The sequence below is a fragment of the Staurois parvus genome, unplaced genomic scaffold (assembly GCF_062004578.1).
Source record: "Staurois parvus isolate SC_StPar_1 unplaced genomic scaffold, SC_StPar_1.0 ptg000649l, whole genome shotgun sequence".
Classification (NCBI taxonomy): domain Eukaryota; kingdom Metazoa; phylum Chordata; class Amphibia; order Anura; family Ranidae; genus Staurois; species Staurois parvus.
Window position 1 is genome coordinate 569,280 of NW_028318445.1, and position 18,191 is coordinate 587,470.

The 18,191-nt window shown below is 43.3% G+C and overlaps 1 protein-coding gene across 2 annotated transcripts in view; it reads right to left on the reverse strand.

The window, feature by feature from the left end:
• Positions 1 to 1,553: 1,553 nt before the first annotated feature.
• The window catches only part of GLYR1 (glyoxylate reductase 1 homolog), a 74,344-nt gene continuing 57,706 nt past the window's right edge, over positions 1,554 to 18,191 (reverse strand). For both annotated transcript variants that reach the window (XM_089694095.1, XM_089694096.1), the window contains 4 exons: positions 17,036 to 17,198; positions 11,562 to 11,741; positions 11,256 to 11,380; positions 1,554 to 8,153 (listed from right to left, as the gene is read on the reverse strand). In XM_089694095.1, coding sequence (XP_089550221.1) covers positions 8,079 to 8,153; positions 11,256 to 11,380; positions 11,562 to 11,741; positions 17,036 to 17,198 — 543 coding nt within the window. In that variant the 3' untranslated portion in view covers positions 1,554 to 8,078. The remainder of the gene's footprint in view (positions 8,154 to 11,255; positions 11,381 to 11,561; positions 11,742 to 17,035; positions 17,199 to 18,191) is intronic.

Consider the following 18,191-nt stretch of genomic DNA (forward strand, 5'->3'; position numbering starts at 1 on the left):
AATCACAGATAAAACACACATTCGTGGATTCTGTTCATGACTACGGTTTACTATTGTGATGCTGTGATTGGTCCACAGCTATCACATGGTACAGGGTGCTGTGACTCGCCCAGCTATCATGTGATCACCGGTGACCAAATCACAGATCACACACACATTAGTGGGTTCTATTCATGACTTTTTCCTAGGTGACCTGATTGCACAGCGGCCACGTGGTATCTGGGCCACTCACAGCAACCCTATACCAAGCACCGAATCCGCTGTATCCACCGGACACAGAGTGCATGAGCACTGCAACGTCCTGGTATGTCACAGTACCTGGGGAAGCCTTCCGCCAGCAGTAAAATTGCTGTTGGCAGTGATTAAAGTGGTTGTAAACCACTGAAATGAAAAAGTAACACTAATCTTTTGTGTGTACTGGTAAAGTGTGATTTCTGTCGGCTGTCTCATTCCTCTATCTGCATGAATCATGTCTGACGGGTAATCCGCCACCACAGACTTGTGGGAGATGGCCCCATCCCCTTCCAGCAGACAGATGGAAGATAGGCTCAGCTGTTCAGGTTTTCCTACGAGGCTGTGTAGAAGGGGGTGTGTCCTTTCCCTACACTCAGGTCTCTGATTACACTCATCTTCCCTAATCTATGATGTGCAGTGTGTGATGTAACATCCCCACCCAGTCTGCTGCAGGTGGGAAAAAAGCCTTTGATCTGCGTGTTTAAAAGGCTGGAGAAGAGATGGCATATTTAAAAAAAAAAAAAAATAAAAATAAAGGGTACACTTTAGGTAGGAAAATTTGTTTCATCTCTGTGTATTACCTGAGGCCGGTCATATCACTGGGTATATGGAAGGTGTCAGGAATGGACTAGCCAATAATGGTGGGACTCACCTGCCTTGTGGGCTGCAGTACCAGGGCTGGCCAGCGGGTGCTCTCATTAATCAGAGACTCACCCCTGCAGTCAGCCAAACACCTGAAGCTGATTGCAGGGGTTGTATTTAAGGAATGGCCAGACTCACAGTCAGGGCCTTGGTGTGTGTTTTTCCATGGGCCCCTGTATCTTGTATCCTGTATTCCTGTTCCTGTCTGACTTGTTGCCGACCCTGCCTGATCCTGACCTCTGCTGACTTCTCCTGTTTGATCCCTGGCTTGTGACCCTGACCATTCTCTGCCTGACCCTCTGCACCGCGCTGCCCATGAGTTACTGAACCCAGCTTGTGACCCCGACCACTCCCCTGCCTGTTCCTGGTACTCCGTTTGCCCGTTTGCTACTGACCCGGCCTGCCCGACGACTCTTGCATTGTATGTATTGTTATCTGTAGGTGGTTTGGTTTGTTTGCACTGTGTTTATGTTTAGTTTTGCACTGCGTTTTGTATTGTTAGGCTTAATAAATCATATTGTTTATACCATATCTGAAGCCTGCGTTTCCCTGTGTCAGTCCACACACCTCTGGTCATACCCGGAGCCCTGACAGAAGGGTTTACAACCACTTTAAGGACCAGTCTACCATCCTCACTGGTCACGTCCAGCATACTATTCAAGTAAACACCACAAAGCTAAATTACCAAGGCTTTTATTATTTGCCAGTAGCATTGCTAATTGCACAAAACTCACTTATTACCCATGCCCTCCCGCCCCCAATATAACACACTATTTTCCAATGACAAAACTTTCAATTATAAAACATAAAAGCCCCGCCCCTTTCACAATGCTCCCAACCCCCCCCTTTGAAAATAAAGAAGACAAAAAAACAAAAAAAATAAATCAAACTTTGTTACTGGGGAGTCTGATGAGCTGGAAAGCAGAGAAATAAGAGGGTTTGTCCCGGTCAGACACACTGAGTAGGCAACAAGTAAATAACCAATAAGGAGAAAGGGGGAGGAACTCCACAGTGTAGCATGTGACATGTATACCGCTATTCACAGATAGAGCAGAAAAAAAAAAAAAAGGGAGGTAATGGTTAGGCCAAAACAAAATCTGATCACCCGCAAGGCCTAAATTAGCCTGTTCGGATATGAAGCTAGAAAATGATGGTAAGCGGAGCGCGTTCTGCTACAAAAAGGTAATCTAGCAACACACCCGCTTTCATCTTTTGGAAAATGGAAGGAATATATTATAGGTGTCCGGCCTAATCTGTCCACATAAACCAACTGGATCTTCAGTAGCAAAATACAAAATACCAACAGTCTTCAGTTGTGCAGTACCACCCAAAGTAATCTAACCTATAGGCCCTAAAACTAAAACGCTGGGCCGATAGACCGTAATGCAATCGGATCTGCTAAGCTGCATGACACATCAGAGAGCGGTCACTCAAAAGGGGCAGCAACTATTAATTAACAATTCAATTTTGCATCCAGCACAAAAAGTAATGTCATTGAGTTTTATCTTCCTGCCTTTGTTTTGTTTATTTTTACATAAAGTTGTGAAGATTCAGTTTGGCACCTCTTCTGTTCCCTTGTAGGCAGTTTTGCTGCTGCCGCAGTTCTGTCTAGATCACCTAAAACAAGGGCGTCAAACTGGCGGCCCTCCAGCTGTTGCCAAACTACAAGTCCCATCATTCCTCTCCCTTTGGGAGTCATGCTTGTATCTGCCAGCTTTTGCAATGCCTCATGGGACTTGTAGTTTGGCAACAGCTGGAGGGCCGCCAGTTTGACATCCCTGACCTAAAAGGTCACATATATCCCCATGGCAACAGGCCACACATCCCACGCTACAGTACTGTGGTATCACCCCTGACAGTAGATCCCCATGAGGACATAAAGGCAAGACAGAAAGAGCAAACAGCGCATATTAGTGAGAAAAAGTAGTCTAAGAAAAATAGTGGATGCACCAACCGGCAAAAAACGTTGCAGAAACCCGTTCATTCTTCCTACCCTTTCCCAATCTGCACCACAAATGCATGAAGAGAGAGAGAATTGCAGAACCTTTATTTTGCATGATAGGAAGTCACAAGAAACACGTTTCAGTGACTCAAAACTCCCCCTTCATCAGGGCTTGGATGCCCGATAGTAAATAGAAAAAATACTGGACAACAAAAAATTGTGACATTTACTTGCATGAGGTCACCAGTTAGGATTCAGCCAATTCAGGTTGCTGGTCAGACTGCCTATTATATTATTATTGTGATACAGTTGGCCATCTGGTATCCTCCCTATTTACTATGTGCAGCCAAGCCCCTAACGAAGGAGGGTGTTGAGCTCCTGAAATGCCCCTAACGAAGGAGGGTGTTGAGCTCCTGAAATGCATTGTATTCTCCTTATTCTCTATCAGCATTCAAGTTCTGATGAAAGATGGAATGTTCAGCCCCGAAACGTGTTGGAATTTGTGACTTATTTGAAATGAAGATTTACTGCACTACTACACTACATCTGTAACATTCTCATTCTCTCGACCTTTTTAGGCTACTTCTGGAACCCCCAAAGATATCCGCAGTTTACGGCTGCCTCAAGACTGGAGATCCACCTTATTTTGGGTTTAGCATTTCAGTGACTCAAAACTCCCCCTTCATCAGGGCTTGGAGGCCTGATGGAGAATAGAAAAAATACCGGACAACCAAAAATTGTGACGTTTACTTGTATCAGGTCACCAGTTTGACCATCAGCCTGAATCAGCTAGATCCTGACTGCCTATTATGATACAGTTGGCCATCTGGTATTCTCCCTATTTACTCTGTGCAGCCAAGCCCCTAACGAAGGAGGGTGTTGAGCTCCTGAAAGGCCCCGACGAAGGAGGGTGTTGAGCTCCTGAAAGGCCCCGACGAAGGAGGGTGTTGAGCTCCTGAAAGGCCCCGACGAAGGAGGGTGTTGAGCTCCTGAAAGGCCCCGACGAAGGAGGGTGTTGAGCTCCTGAAAGGCCCCGACGAAGGAGGGTGTTGAGCTCCTGAAAGGCCCCGACGAAGGAGGGTGTTGAGCTCCTGAAAGGCCCCGACGAAGGAGGGTGTTGAGCTCCTGAAAGGCCCCGACGAAGGAGGGTGTTGAGCTCCTGAAAGGCCCCGACGAAGGAGGGTGTTGAGCTCCTGAAATGCATTGTATTCTCCTTATTCACTATCAGCATTCAAGTTCTGATAAAAGATGGAATGTTGAGCCCCGAAACGTGTTGGATTTTGTGACTGTTATGTGAAATGAAGATTTACTGGACTTCTACACTACATCTGTAACATTCTCATTCTCTCTACCTTTTTAGGCTACTTGGGAACCCCCAAAGATATCCGCAGTTTACGGCTACCTCAAGACTGGAGATCCACCTTATTTTGGGTTTAGCATTTCAGTGACTCAAAACTCTCCCTTCATCAGGGCTTGGATGCCCGATGGTGAATAGAAAAATACCGGACAACAAAAAATTGTGACGTTTACTTGCATCAGGTCACCAGTTTGACCATCAGCCTGAATCAGCTAGATCCTGACTGCCTACTATTATGATACAGCTGGCCATCTGGTATTATCCCCATTTACTCTGTGCAGCCAAGCCCCTAAGGAAGGAGGGTGTTGAGCTCCTGAAAGGCCCTGACGAAGGAGGGTGTTGAGCTCCTGCAAGGCCCTGACGAACCCCCAGGGGTCCCCCCTGTAAACTGGGGAACCCCCAAAGATATCCCCAGTTTACAGCTGCCTCAAGACTGGAGATCCACCTAATTTTGGGTTTAGCGCTCTACCGGCATGCCTAGTCTTCAACCTGCACCAGGGAAGGGAGCAGTGAGTTGGTACAGGTAACCGTCCTTGCTTCTGGTCATCATTTGTATTTTAATTTAGACTTCTTATATTACTTACATTAGACAAACAAAAAGCAGAATTAACAAACTTTGGTGTCAGAAACCTTTTTAGCAAGACGGACATATAAAAATTCAGAGGGTGCTTCACTCTATACTGCAGCGTAGCACACAGGACGTATGATAATGAAATAAACAACAGAGACAAAACTACAACCCAACGATTAAAGGAAAGATCTCGGCTAAATAAAAAGCCTACAGCAATCTGAACATATTCCTTTACATAAATACTTGTGAGATATAAGTGAAAAAACGGTTTAAAGTACATCTGCCAAGACAGGACAGCAATGGCAAAGCTTGCATTATCTGAGCGTGGGATTCCTTAGGCCTGGGATGCAAATGTACCATCCAAACGCACACGTTCCTGCGTTAAAAATAGCTGTGTGTATAAGTGGGTGACGCAGCGATCATCGGCTAGAACCGAACAGAATCAGCAAGGGAGAATGTCACCAGCACACCGAGGACCACCAACATGGGTCCAAACGTTTTAATGAACGATCCTATAGTTACATCAAGGGAACGTTTCGGAGTCTCGCAGGACCCCTTCATCAGGCGTGTCACATGCCTGATGAAGGGGCCCTGCGAGACTGAAACGTTGCACCACCAGCACACGTGAACCCAGCCTTAACCAAGGCAGGAAGGTTGGACAAGGCCAAAAGACACAAATTCACACAAGTGAATAAAAAGATAAAAACATAACATCACAGATTTGTAACTGGTTGGATCCTCATTTCAAAGGAAGTTTTATTTTTTGTTTTTTTGTGCAGTGTGTATGGTCAACCTCACCGAAGATTTCTAACCTGACAAATATACGCCAGTATTTTGAGATGATATACTTGGCCACCACATTTACATGAAAACACAGCCATGTCTTCCATACTGCATCCCAAACAGCAGATCCCGAAAAAATGGAACCCCCCTCGAAGATCTAACGCACAGCCTGGTCGTCCTTAGCTTATCGCAAAACAAGAAAAAAAAAAACACACACAACAACACAAAACAGAATCCACATTCTTCTTCCATTAAAAGAAATAAAAGCCCGAAAAACTAAAAGCGCACAATAAAATTCTAATAAAAAAATTAAATAAATAAAACCTAGGTTTTTTTTAAAAAGTTAAATTCAGCGAAGATGAAAATAATCTAAAAAAAAAATCTTTTTTTTTTTAACTCCTTTTCTTAAAGAGAAGATGGAGATAGTTTAGCTGCCATTAACACTGAAAACGACTTTGGGCTCTCGGAGGGCGGGTTAGCGAGGATTGGAGGAAAAAAAAAAAAAAAGCCAAGTGTAACACCTCAAAAACGGGAAGCGAAGGTGGACATTTGAAGATGCTATCCTGATATCTCTCACAAAGCCTAAACTAGCGTGTTAATTATGGATTTCAGTGGATCTTCTGATAAAAATGTTTAATTACTGTAAACAGGGAAGGGAAGTCTGCTACTTATCAATGGCCATGCTTGTCTGTTGAGCTGCCAAAAAAGATGCCCCCTACATAACCCAAGAACAAGAGAGCATCCCATGTGCTGAGGTGCAGTTCTACGCATGCATGTTTATACATATATGTTCAATCTGAAATGTCAAAGCTTGGGATAGGTGAATATTCATCAATGGATGGAGGAGACAAGAGTGATGATGCAAATACCAATTTTCCGAAAGCTGCAACACAAGCATACGCCGCAAGGCAATAAAAGGTCTTTCAACAGATGACGGAGCTCTTGGCGTTGCAAACTATGATGGCTGGAGTCAAAATCCATGTGATAACCTTTAGAAAAAGTCAGTACTTGCATAAACAGTACGCTCTGGAAGGCCCACCAATAAGACATCAGCTTTTCTTTACATTTAACCTCTTCACGCCGGCCGCACGCAAATGTGCGGCCTCCCAGCGTCTGGGCGTAGACGCCGAGCGGCCGCACATTTGCGCTCTATTAAAGGATATATGTGCTGAGAGCGCGCTCCCAGCGCACAGGTCCGGTAATTACGGAAGGGTCCCGATCTCCTCTATCGATCGGGACCATTCCCGTTCATGTGACCGCCGTGACGGCACGTCACATGACCCTAAACCCCGCCTCCCGGAACCCTTAAAGGGCCGGGAGACGCCGGCGTGAAGGGGTTAAGGCAGTGTTTCTCAACTCCAGTCCTCATGGACCCCCAACAGGTCATGTTTTCAGGATTTCCATTATTTTGCACAGGTGATTTGATCAGTTTCACTGCCTTAGTAATTACCACAGCTGTTTCATCTGAGGGAAATCCTGAAAACATGACCTGTTGGGGGTCCAGGAGGACTGGAGTTGAGAAACACTGGGTTAAGGTAAGGGGAGGTCTCGTAGAACTATTTGTGTTTAGTTTCCACGTTGTCTGATTACAATAAATCACATTAAACCCACTGCCTGTATGTACATATGTATCAGCAAGGTGGTCTGCTTTTTCCCAATGATGTAGATATATGCATACAGCCATCGTTGCAGATTTGTGGCCAATCACACGTCCCCAGCACTGACACAGCAATTGATTGGGAGCTATTAGGATGCGCTCCAGATCACGTGATCACTGTGACAGCCAATCGCACTGATCACGTGACTGGTAAGCTCAGGGCATTAAACAACTCTTAAAAGGTCCAGCGGGAATCCAGCAGAAAAGGTTTGGTAGAGAACCTGATTGAACAGATGGCATTTCACTAAACGTCATAGTGCAAGCAAATGATTCAGTAACTATTATGGAATGCCTGATTCAAGCTTCAAGGTGAAGACAGGTGACCAGAGAAAAGGCCCAACCATTAAACCCCTTACAGGAAATAAAAAAAAAAAAAAAAAAAGGGGAGGGAGATGCAAAGGGCAATTAAAAAAAAAAAAAATCTTGTGCACTGTACAACTACAAAGAATCTTCCGAGAAAGTAGTCATCTGCAGGACACGCCTTCTTGCTGGTGTCTACAAGTCATCGTCCATATGTCCTTAAGCAGTAAAGCGGAGGAACGCCAGGGCTGGCAAGCAACTGAGGTTTAGGCCAACAGGGAAATCTGCACATCAGAAGGTCCTCAGCATGGACACATCGCTATCCGAAGCTCTCTTATGAACTGTCTTCCTTTAGTGCAAGGCTGGAAAGGACCCGGCGCCCGCCTCTCCTCTGGCAAGTGCAGCCTGGAAAGGAGCAGACGTGTTTGACAATTCACAAGAACGGGACTGTGGTGCCGGTGGTTGGAAGGTGGAGAGAGAGAGAGCAAAGGACAATGTCTGGGGAAGGTGTCAGAGACAGAAATGGACTGATGGTGTGTTAAAACAAAGGTATTGAAATAATAATTAAATCCTCGACGATGAAACGGTGAGACTAGTGGATGTAGGCCCTGTACACGGCAGACATGTCGTTGTCAGATTGGTCCAATGCTTTCGCTCGTTTGTAGACCTGAAATATGGAGAGAGGGAGTGAGAATGATGAGCAAAATTCTATTTTAAAGAACAACTATCAATTTGTAGCAAACTATAGTGCAAACAGTAGGGAAGAAGAAAAAAAAAAACAAGAAAAACAAACAAACAAAAACATTACCCCCCTCCCCCTTTTTCACAACTATTCGGTTCCTCACATACTTGAGAAAAATAAAAAAAAGTCACCAATGCAAATCAAATCGTCTGAATCTGCCCTGTATGAGGATAGTGCACTTTATTTTTCCCATGAAAGAAGTGTCAGACCATAATGCTCCCATACAGTCTGCCCTGCCTCTTGCCTGAGCTAAGTGATGATGCCAGAATCTAAAAAAAGAAAATACGTAAAAAAAAAAAAAAAAAAAAACCCCCCAAACATTCTGTTATGATTAAATAAAATAAAGATAAAGTGTTTGGAAAGGCTCAAGGTTTTTTACCTTCATGCATTCTATGCACAAAGGTTAAAAAAATAAATAAATAAATAAATCACCTGTGTGCAGCAGCGCCCCCAGACCTTTCTGATACTTTCCTGAGCCCAATCTCCATTTGCAATGTGCACGAGAGCCTCGGATCCCCCAGATCTCTTTCTCCTCATTAGCTGTGACAGTGGTAGCTCCCTCTACTGTCAATCACAGACAGTGAGCCAATGAGGAGAGGGTAGGGTGCGGGGCCATGTCACGCTCCATGTGTGAATGGAGCGAGCCTGCTCGGGTGCCACCATAGCAAGCAGTAGTAAAGAACAACAAGAAAAGAGCGCACCAACCTTGCGCATTACCTCAGTAAACAGTTCATGTATTTATTAATAAATTATACTCACAAGAGCAGCAGTAAAAAAGGCATATAATATCCATAGCCAACACAGGGTTAAAAGTCACGTGCGAGTTCCATCCGGAAGGGGGAAACTCTTGGTCAAGCTAACGCGTTTCGAAGGGTGATCCCTTTTTCCTCAGAGCTTAGAAGGTCTACAATGAATACCTGGATTATTGATAGTAATATTCAATTTGGATTCAGTTCCTATTCTTAGAAGGTATTCAGCCACTATGTGTCAGTGTTTGTCTGTCAAGCTGCTTGCTATGGGGGCACTAGGCAGGAGCGAGGGGTCAGGAGCACCAGTGGGGGACCTGAGAAATGGAGGAACGGGGATGCTCTGTGCAAAACCTTTGCACACAGCAGTTAGATATGACATGTTTGGCAGTTGACAAAGCCATGTTTGTCATGTATGACAATTTTACCACCCCCCACCCCCGGTCACCCTGGCAAAGTAATCATTATCAGCTCTGAGCTCAAGCAGGACAAAGGCATGCCGCAGCCTGTCACTGGGAGATTATGTTTGCTTTCACAAGGAGAGAATATAGGACTAACAGCACAAACATCTATCCCTGAATGGTAAAGGCCGCACCATTTGTAGAAAACACATACGGAGATTTGGATTCTTACAAAAAAAATTCCTGGATGGTTTTTCCTCGCCATCCTCGCATAAATAGTCACCCAATATTCTTTTGTCAGTGAGGCAGCCCCATTGTACAAATTAGGCGCCATAGCGTTTGGAATAGAGACAGAAGGCAGGTAGTGCTTATGCCCCAAGTCAAGAAGAGGCCTCTGCAGTACATGAGAGTACTCCCATTATACAGGGAGATCATATCCCCCTTATGTATTATACATGGAGATCATATCCCCCCTTATGTATTATACATGGAGATCATATCCCCCCTTATGTATTATACATGGAGATCATATCCCCCCTTATGTATTATACATGGAGATCATATCCCCCCTTATGTATAATACATGGAGATCATATCCCCCTTATGTATTACACATGGAGATCATATCCCCCCCCTTATGTATTACACATGGAGATCATATGCCCCCCTTATGTATTACACATGGAGATCATATGCCCCCCTTATGTATTATACATGGTGATCATATCCCCCCCTTATGTATTATACATGGAGATCATACCCCCCCTTATGTATTATACATGGAGATCATACCCCCCCCCTTTTGTATTATACATGGAGATCATATCCCCCCCCTTTTGTATTATACATGGAGATCATACCCCCCCTTATGTATTATACATGGAGATCATACCCCCCCTTATGTATTATACATGGAGATCATATCCCCCCCCTTTTGTATTATACATGGAGATCATATCCCCCCTTATGTATTATACATGGAGATCATATCCCCCCCCTTATGTATTATACATGGAGATCATATCCCCCCCTTATGTATTATACATGGAGATCATATCCCCCCCCTTATGTATTATACATGGAGATCATATCCCCCCCCTTATGTATTATACATGGAGATCATATCCCCCCCTTATGTATTATACATGGAGATCATATCCCCCCCTTATGTATTATACATGGAGATCATATCCCCCCCTTATGTATTATACATGGAGATCATATCCCCCCTTATGTATTATACATGGAGATCATATCCCCCCCTTATGTATTATACATGGAGATCATATCCCCCCTTATGTATTATACATGGAGATCATATCCCCCCTTATGTATTATACATGGAGATCATATCCCCCCTTATGTATTATACATGGTGATCATATCCCCCTTATGTATTATACATGGTGATCATATCCCATCTTATGTATTATACATGGAGATCATATCCCCCCCCTTATGTATTATACATGGTGATCATATCCCCCCCCTTATGTATTATACATGGTGATCATATCCCCCCTTATGTATTATACATGGTGATCATATCCCCCCTTATGTATTATACATGGTGATCATATCCCCCCTTATGTATTATACATGGAGATCATATCCCCCCTTATGTATTATACATGGAGATCATATCCCCCCTTATGTATTATACATGGAGATCATATCCCCCCTTATGTATTATACATGGAGATCATATCCCCCCCCTTAATCTCCTCAAGCAAGAAGGCAGGTAGTGCTTATGCCCCAAGTCAAGAAGAGGCCTCCGCAGTACATGAGAGTACTCCCATCCTGGGGCTTTCCTGTAGAAGAGAGGTAATAAAGGGCACTTTGTGGCACAATAGAAGAAATGCAAACGTACGGAAACCTACCTCATTGGCTGCAGCAGCCATAGGAGTTGGGTGGTTCACAGAGTCTCCCAGGGCGATGGCTAACCTCAGGTCTTTCTGGATATATTTCAGATAGAAGTCTGGTTTGAAATTCCCCTGTAGGATATCTGGGGGGGGGGGCAAAGAAAAAAACAAAACAAAAACACAGATTAAATATACTGTGACCAACAAAAGAGCAGCTGAAAAAAAAGCAACTTCCAGATGTGTGTATCGACCGCAATCCCAAAAGGACGCGGCCAAAACAGCAAACCAACACAAAGAACAGGAGAATAGAGCAGGGATCCTTACTTTGGCACTTTTGGTCCAGAAAAATGTTGGCGAGCTGCCCCTGATTCAGGATGTCCAGCAGAGTCTGTTGAGATTGACCGGTCACCTGAGCCAATGTCATTCCTTCCGCTATCGTGGCCATAAAGCTGCCCTGGATCATGTTTAGGATCAGCATCATTCTGGCTGCATTACCTACTTCTCCTATGACAGACACAGTTACATAGTTAGTCTGGCTGAAAAAAAGACAAAAGTCCATCCAGTTCAACCATTAAAAAAAAAAAAGCTATAATCCTATATCCAGAGGAAGGCAAAAAAAACCTAGCAAAGCATGATCAAATTTGCTCCTGCAGGGGAAAAAAAATCCTTCCTGATCCCCCAAGAGGCCATCGGATATTCCCTGGATCAACTTTACCTATAAATGTTATATCCAGTTATATTCTGTGTATCCAAGAAAGAATCCAGGACATTTTTAAAGCAATCCACTGAGCTGGCCACAACCAACTCTTGAGGGAGTCTATTCCACATTTTCACAGCTCTTACTGTGAAGAAACCTTTCCGTGTTTGGAGATTACATTTCTTTTCCTCCAGATGTAAAGAACGCCCCCTTGTCCTCTGTGATGACCTCAGGGTGAATAACTCTACACCGAGTTCACTATATGAACCACTGATGTATTTATACATGGAGATCATATCCCCCTTCTGTATTATACATGGAGATCATATCCCCCCTTATGTATTATACATGGAGATCATATCCCCCCTTATGTATTACACATGGTGATCATATCCCCCCCTTATGTATTACACATGGTGATCATATCCCCCCCTTATGTATTACACATGGAGATCATATCCCCCCCCTTATGTATTATACATGGAGATCATATCCCCCCCCCTTATGTATTATACATGGAGATCATATCCCCCCCCCTTATGTATTATACATGGAGATCATATCCCCCCCCCCTTATGTATTATACATGGAGATCATATCCCCCCTTATGTATTATACATGGTGATCATATCCCCCCTTATGTATTATACATGGTGATCATATCCCCCCTTATGTATTATACATGGTGATCATATCCCCCCTTATGTATTATACATGGTGATCATATCCCCCCTTATGTATTATACATGGTGATCATATCCCCCTTATGTATTATACATGGTGATCATATCCCCCTTATGTATTATACATGGTGATCATATCCCCCCTTATGTATTATACATGGATATCATATCCCCCCTTATGTATTATACATGGAGATCATATCCCCCCTTATGTATTATACATGGAGATCATATCCCCCCTTATGTATTATACATGGAGATCATATCCCCCTTATGTATTATACATGGTGATCATATCCCCCCTTATGTATTATACATGGAGATCATATCCCCCTTATGTATTATACATGGTGATCATATCCCCCTTATGTATTATACATGGAGATCATATCCCCCCTTATGTATTATACATGGAGATCATATCCCCCCTTATGTATTATACATGGTGATCATATCCCTCCTTATGTATTATACATGGAGATCATATCCCCCCTTATGTATTATACATGGAGATCATATCCCCCCTTATGTATTATACATGGAGATCATATCCCCCCTTATGTATTATACATGGAGATCATATCCCACCTTATGTATTATACATGGAGATCATATCCCCCTTATGTATTATACATGGAGATCATATCCCCCCTTATGTATTATACATGGAGATCATATCCCCCCCTTATGTATTATACATGGAGATCATATCCCCCCTTATGTATTATACATGGAGATCATATCCCCCTTATGTATTATACATGGAGATCATATCCCCCCTTAATCTCCTCTTCTCAAGAGAATAAATTCAGGAAGGCAATAGTTCTTGCAGGGTTGTTAAAGTGGCAAGTATCAGCTTTAAAAGTTGAAAGAAAATGCAAGCGATGACAATGTAATGTAAATGTTCCTTAACAAAAAAAAAATACACACATTAGACAAAAAACTAGCAAAGGATATGGCTGAGCTTTTTCAGCTTTAGATAAGGAAGGCTTAGAATTTTAGAGACATTGCTTCATTTCTTGACCGATACCTTCCATACAAACAGGAAGCGAGGACACAATAATGGAAATACATTTACTAGTAGTGTAAGAAAAAGGCTTAGAGGACCCTCCATCAGGATTTTATTGATAAGAGTGCTAAACAAATGGCCCAGGAGCCCAATGTCTACTAAATACTGGTAATAATCCAATTCTGGGGCTCAAAGAGCTTCCACCTCCTCAGGGCTATAGAAAGGATATAAAAATGGTTGTGCAAACTCCTGTATTGGTTCATACTTTACATACTCTACACTGATTTATATTAAGATGCCTAAATTCATAAATATGCAGCTTTAAAAATGATAACAAACACAAAAAAAACAGTGTAGGCAAAAACACTAAAAACACACAACAACAACAAACCAACACAACCTATAGATCACATAACAGAACAAAATCTATTTAAAAATAGATCAAAGTGTTCATAAATTCTATTTTTAGACTTTTAAATACAGGTAAGTTTATCTGTAGGCAAAATGAATATCTCCAAACTGTGTACCATGTAGGTGCTATTCTAGTGAGCACTTGTGAGTGTCATCACCTGCCGGTATCATCACCGGCGGACGTCATTCCTTCAGAGCGCTGCGCTGAGGCCGTAGCTCCCGCGCGCATGCGTGCAAGTGACGTCATTGCGGGCCGCAGCCCGGGAACCCAGAAGGGAAGATCGGGTGAAAATGGAAGCCTCTGCAGCAATAACAGCGCGTCGCTAGAGGGCTTTGTTTCAACTGAGGTCTTCCATGGCACCACCTGCCTGGAGTTTGAATGTTCTCCCTGTTCCTGCGTGGGTTTCCTCCAGGTACTCTGGTTTCCTCCCGTACTCTAAAGACATGCTGGTAGGTTAACCTCCCTAGCGGTCTGATTATGTCAGTATTTCTGTGCTTAAAGCGGTACATTTTTTTGCATGAAAATACGTCCTTTTTTTATTGTCGGCCTGTAATTCTTAGGAATAACTCACTGAAATCTGTCCGAACAAGAGTCTAGTAAACATCCCGGGTATGATAAAATTTGAAACACGAAATCAGAAATTATAATTTAATAAATAAGTCATAAAAAATAATAATATAATAATAATAAATTTAATTCAATAATATAATCAAACCAAAAACACTGAAATTTGAAATATAGCGCCAAGTTTGCACATCACTGAGCAAAGTTGCAGAATCGTTTTCAGTGTCTGATGATGAATTTCCCCCACGAATCATTATCACTCAATTCTGCAAGTGGTTCTGATTTACTATCGCTGTTCTCTAGCCGGTCTAAACCCGCTTTTGACCTAAAGGGACGCTTTTTGGACGCCATGGACGTTTCTCAGTTTCCAGGCAGAAAGAACAGTAAAAATGCAGGCAGGGCGCAGGACAAAGGACTCGGGACAAAATGTATGTAAAATGGTTTGATACAGGAATGTTATACTATGTTATTTTAGTGTATTAGTGAATGTCACTTTTTAATATTTTTACATTTTCCACCGGTTACGTCCACGTGCGTCGCAGGGAACGGAACCCAAAAGACGGATGCCGGCATTGGCCGGAGGAGATGGCTGGGGACACTGCAGGAGGGACATCGCGGGAGCGCAGGACAAGGTAAGTGATCGAGGGATCCCGGAGCAATGCTGCATGGTATTCCTGAGTGTAGCTCGGGGTTACTGCTTGTGGTGCTGAAACGTTACCCCGAGCTACACTCGGGAATACCGCCAGGGAGGTTAATTGGCTCCTGTCTAAACTGTCCCTAGTATGTGTATGTATGAATGTGAGTTAGGGACCTTAGATTGTACTCCCCTTGAGGGTTAGGGACCTTAGATTGTACGCCCCTTGAGGGTTAGGGACCTTAGATTGTACGCCCCTTGAGGGTTAGGGACCTTAGATTGTACGCCCCTTGAGGGTTAGGGACCTTAGATTGTACGCCCCTTGAGGGTTAGGGACCTTAGATTGTACGCCCCTTGAGGGTTAGGAACCTTAGATTGTACGCCCCTTGAGGGTTAGGGGCCTTAGATTGTACACCCCTTGAGGGTTAGGGACCTTATATTGTACACCCCTTGAGGGTTAGGGACCTTAGATTGTACGCCCCTTGAGGGTTAGGGACCTTAGATTGTACGCCCCTTGAGGGTTAGGAACCTTAGATTGTACGCCCCTTGAGGGTTAGGAACCTTAGATTGTACACCCCTTGAGGGTTAGGGACCTTAGATTGTACACCCCTTGAGGGTTAGGGACCTTAGATTGTACGCCCCTTGAGGGTTAGGGGCCTTAGATTGTACACCCCTTGAGGGTTAGGGACCTTATATTGTACACCCCTTGAGGGTTAGGGGCCTTAGATTGTACACCCCTTGAGGGTTAGGGACCTTATATTGTACACCCCTTGAGGGTTAGGGACCTTAGATTGTACGCCCCTTGAGGGTTAGGGACCTTAGATTGTACGCCCCTTGAGGGTTAGGAACCTTAGATTGTACGCCCCTTGAGGGTTAGGAACCTTAGATTGTACACCCCTTGAGGGTTAGGGACCTTAGATTGTACACCCCTTGAGGGTTAGGGACCTTAGATTGTACACCCCTTGAGGGTTAGGGACCTTAGATTGTACGCCCCTTGAGGGTTAGGAACCTTAGATTGTACGCCCCTTGAGGGTTAGGGACCTTAGATTGTACGCCCCTTGAGGGTTAGGGACCTTAGATTGTACACCCCTTGAGGGTTAGGGACCTTAGATTGTACACCCCTTGAGGGTTAGGAACTGATGTGAATGTACAATATATATGTAAAGCGCTGCGTAAATTGACGGTGGTATACAAGTACCTGTAATAAATAAATAATATTATGCTAGTATGCGATGCATACAAGCACAAAATGGCTCTACATTACAGGGGAAAAAAATCTTTTTTTTAGGTTTACTACCACTTTAAAATTATTTATAAAATAATAAATCCAAACAGTGTAGTCATTTTGAAAATAAAATACATTGGGTATAAAAAAAAACGCAGACGTTACATTCTAATATACATGTACTAGAACTTTTTCAGCACAATAAATAAAAGATTGTGGACTCCTAGACCATTTGTTTGCAGCTCACATTACACTTTGTACATGTGGATCTTCAAACGTGGTCCTCTCTACAAGTGGTACCCTGTCTTTGGTGAGAGGATCCCTGCTGGAGCTGTGCCCTCTCTCAGTTTGATTGACCTACTGAACTTGAATTTAGTGCCTAATTTACAAGTACAGTATGATGGGGAGGTCTCTATACTGGAGCTCGCACACTTACACATCTCCTGTGGCCATTACAGGGGATTCCACTCTTCCTGTCATAGCTATCCTTCCACCCTTCCCAGAGAAATACTGACAATTCACATTTGGGTGGTTTGACCCTTTAACGTGTAAAATTGCTATTTTTTAACTTTACCGAGAAAGAAGGAGGTTTTGGCCATGGCCTGGAAGCAGCTGCTGCAGTCTTCATATACACCTTGATCGCCTGCTGCCAAGATCATCAACATCCCATCGTTGGATAACTGCTGGTTACCCGACACTGGAGCCTCTAGGAAACGACCCCCTCGAGACACGATAACCTGAATGTGGAAAAGTGACAGAAGTTATTGGGGTGTTACCATCAAAACTACAGGTTGAACAAGACTTTCAGATATAAACAGAAAGCCTATTGAAAAGCCAACATAAAAGTTGAGTCAGGCCTTTCTGTATGCCCTCCTAGCAGCATTAGATCATTTCCTGAGAGCTAGTGGACTAAATCTTAAAGAGGAACTCCAGCTAAAATCTGTTTATACTTTGGACAGATTTGGGAAAAAATGTGAACCTCTGTTGGTTTCTTACTGCAGACTTGGTTCCCATTAACAGTTGCGATTTAAGATAACTATGGTCAAAAGCTTATATATATATATATAGTTAGGTCCATATATACTTGGACACAGGCTTCATTGTCATACTTTTGGCTCTGTATGCCACCAGAATCAATTAAAACGAAACAATCCAAATGAATTTGAAGTGCAGAATTTAAGCTTTAATTTAAGGGGTTGAACATATATATCAAGTACATATTTTAGGAACTGCAACCATTTGTATACACAGTCCCTCCATTTTCAGGGACTCAAATGTAATTGGACAAATGAATACAATCATAAATAAAATGTTCATTTGTAATATTTTGATGAGAATCCTTTACTGGCAATGACTGCCTGAACTCTGGACCCCATGGACATTACCAAAGACTGGGTTTCCTCCTTTCTGATGCTTTGCCAGGCTCTACCTGCAGCTGCTTTCAGTTGTTCTTTGATTGTGGGTCTTTCTGCCTTTAGTTTTGCCTTCAGTAAGTGACATGCATGCTCAATTGGGTGGAGATCAGGTGATTGACTCGGCCGTTGCAGAATATTCCACTTTTCCTTCAAAGCTCCTGGGTTGCTTTTGCAGTGTGTTATGGATCATTGTCCATCTGTACTGTGAAGCGCCGTCCAATCAACTTTTCTGCATTTGGCTGAATCTGGGCTGACAGTATATCTGTAAACACTGAAGAATTCATCCGGCTGCTTCTGTCTTCTGTCACATCATCA